The sequence below is a fragment of the Cryptomeria japonica genome, chromosome 7 (genome assembly GCF_030272615.1).
Source record: "Cryptomeria japonica chromosome 7, Sugi_1.0, whole genome shotgun sequence".
Classification (NCBI taxonomy): Eukaryota; Viridiplantae; Streptophyta; class Pinopsida; order Cupressales; family Cupressaceae; genus Cryptomeria; species Cryptomeria japonica.
The window spans coordinates 261,200,490-261,203,333 of NC_081411.1; the positions used below are offsets into that span (position 1 = coordinate 261,200,490).

Genomic DNA, 2,844 nt, shown 5'->3' on the forward strand with positions numbered 1-2,844 from the left:
ATACACATAAAAAAATTCACAATATATTTATCTTTGAAAAAATAAACTTAATGATCCAAATCATTAAAACAAGATTTTATTTTTTAATTTTCCGAATCTGTTTAATATTCCCTAACATTTTGAAGACAAATAAATGAAAGCAAGAAATTTGTCCGTTTTTTAAGTCTGTGAGTGAAATCGGATCAGAAAACAAAGGGAAAAAAAGGTTTATAGTGAATCAGCATTATAGCGAAATGGTCCGACTGCGAGTTGAAAATTGAGGGTGTCTCCAATTTAATTTACATTTTCCTATTTAAAATTCAAACGTGTTTCACGCCATAATCCGCATTCTTATCTTATAATAGAGTTTGCGTAGTCTGAGCTTTTACATTATCATTGGCATTAATGGCGGAGTCGCTGAGGTGGAGAAAAAATTCATGGATTCTAACTTTGCAGTGCGCTGTGATGTTTTTCGCTTTGCAAAACCAATCTTGTTCAGGTGCTTGTGGTCCGCCCAAAGTCCAATGTGCCGCTCATACAAGGAGCTGCCATCTTACAAACTTCCGCGGTGTTTGGGAGGATCAAATGCCCTGCAAGGCCGCCAAGGCGTTTTTCCCCAAGACAGAATCCCAGCTTATCCACGCAGTTGCATATGCCGTCAAGAAAGAGAAAAAAGTAAAAGTCATCACTGGGAGTGCGCATTCGATGAACCGTTTCGCATGCCCCGGTGGAAACAGCGGCGTGTTATCAGCACGAGGGACTATAATTCCCGAATCGAGATCGACGTGAAATCCATGACGGTTACAGTTGATGCAGGGGTTGAGATGAGAATACTCCTGGATGCCACTCGCAGCGAAGGGGCTTGCGTTTCCTCACACGACCGACTGGGATGGGTTGTCCATGGCCGGAGTGATTAGTGCGGGCAGCTCATGGGAGCAGTTTGTGGGGAAAGGGCGGCGGAATCCACGACCATGTGGTGGGCATTAGCATTGTGGTTCCTGCGTCTGCAGATGAAGGATATGCAAAGCTTATTCATTTGACAGAGAAAGACGAGGAAATCAAAGCCGCTAGGGTTTCACTGGGAGTATTGGAGCCATTTCTCAGGTGGCCTTTGCTGTGGAGAAGATGTTCAAGCGTTCCGTAACCCTGAAGCTCAAAAAAGGACTCGGATCTTGAAAATTCGTTTGTAGAGTTTGCTGAATCGCACGAGTTTGGGTCAATGAGTTGGTATCCTTCATTCTCTAAAGTGGTCTACTCAATAAGGGACAGAGTCTCCCCTGACTTCCCGGGGAACGGGAAATTGGCCCCGAACTACGTTCGACCGGCGACGGTGAAGAGTGTTGTGGAAAAAAGGGCAATTGGTAAGTTTTCTTCAATTTTTTTTCTAATTTATTAAATTAGTCTATTGTTCTAGATTTTCGTCTGATGGAAGTTTGTGCAGAGGAAATGAACAACGCGAAGATAAATGTGAGTAATTTCTGCAAGTTAGTCAGGAGAGGGGTCGAGCAAGGCATTAAGACAGGGAATGGATTTTTGAACGATGGGAAAACTTTCAGAGGCTATCCTGTGGTGGGCTATAATCACCTTATGCAGAGTGCCTCGGGTTGCCAGTTCGATTCCCGCTATAAGGAGAACGATCTATGTCCGTGGAAGGCAAAGAAATTAAAAAGCAATGATACTATTTGCGGTTGGGACACACAAGTGAATGGCGTCTATTATTATCATACTTCCATTGCAATCCCTCTGTCGAGAATAACGGAAGCCATCAGAGACCTGAAGCAGCTTCGCGACATGGATCCAAGTGCATTTTGCGCCCTTGAATCCTATGTGGGAGTGTTATTTCGTTATTTTAAGGGGTCCACCGATTACTTGTCCCATAAGGAAGATAGTGTGGTGGTCGAATTTAATTACTTCCGTTACCGAGAGCTGGGAAGGCCACGGTGGAATGGGCATTTAATGGATGAGATTGAACAGATGCTTTTGCAAAAGTATGGAGGGGTGCCGCACTTTGGGAAGAATCGAGTGTATACATTCGATGGAGCAGCCAATCGAACTGCGAATCCGGGCAAATTTTTGGAAGTAAAGAAGCATCTGGACCCAAAAGGGTATTTCTCCAGTGGGTGGTCGGATGGAGTGCTGGGGATCGGCAAAGGTTTACAAATATGGCGAGATGGGTGTGCTTTAGATGGGCTCTGCGTTTGCAAAGAAGATCGTCATTGCGCTCCGGACAAAGGATTCGTTTGCAGAGCCGAAAAATTTGGAAGAATGCTAATGTTTGCATGCAACTGTGATACTGAGAAATGCAATCTTAGTGTCATGAAATCTATCTATATGACAATAAATGTGTCATGAAATCCACCTATATGACAATAAATTATGCCGCACTATTTTTAAGCAATTTAAAAAAAAAAATAAAAAATTCTTGTATACGAATTGGGTCTTAACTAAATTAGTGGTCAGTTTTGTTACTTATATTATAGCTACATTTTTAGTTAGTTATGCAGACCACTACATAGTCATAACTAAGAAAATCAAATGTTACATAACAATTACAAATTACATCACAAGTGTTACAAATTACATCACAAATATGATCAAGTGAAAAATCTTCTTCAATACATAATATTATAATAATATCACAATATGTAAATAAATCAACACATACAATATTTGATATATAAGAATTATAAAACAAGCAATCATACGTTGGTGTGCAATGGGCACACCGAAGAGGTGTGGAAGGTAATTTGAAATTCTTTTTGGTCTATTTGTAGACACCTAGATAACACTATTAATTGCATATATTTGTTCAATATATTGGTACATATTTTAGAAAATGATAATAGAGAAGCATAGGTTCAAATA

General features: G+C 40.6%; 1 protein-coding gene across 1 annotated transcript; it reads left to right on the plus strand.

The window, feature by feature from the left end:
* Positions 1-773: 773 nt before the first annotated feature.
* LOC131030010 (probable truncated L-gulonolactone oxidase 7, mitochondrial) lies at positions 774-2,331 on the plus strand. The gene is made up of 3 exons (XM_059208506.1): positions 774-888; positions 990-1,106; positions 1,394-2,331. The coding sequence occupies exons 1-3, from the start codon at positions 774-776 to the stop codon at positions 2,329-2,331; spliced, it is 1,170 nt and encodes a 389-aa protein (XP_059064489.1).
* Positions 2,332-2,844: the final 513 nt, after the last annotated feature.

Excerpts from the sequence above, each read along its gene's own strand:
- LOC131030010 (XM_059208506.1), top strand. The coding sequence starts at position 774 with ATGACGGTTACAGTTGATGCAGGGGTTGAGATGAGAATACTCCTGGAT. Across the intron at positions 889-989 it reads ATGGGTTGTCCATGGCCGGA|ATGAAGGATATGCAAAGCTT; the intron begins GTGATTAGTGCG and ends CTGCGTCTGCAG. Across the intron at positions 1,107-1,393 it reads GCCTTTGCTGTGGAGAAGAT|ATTTTCGTCTGATGGAAGTT; the intron begins GTTCAAGCGTTC and ends CTATTGTTCTAG.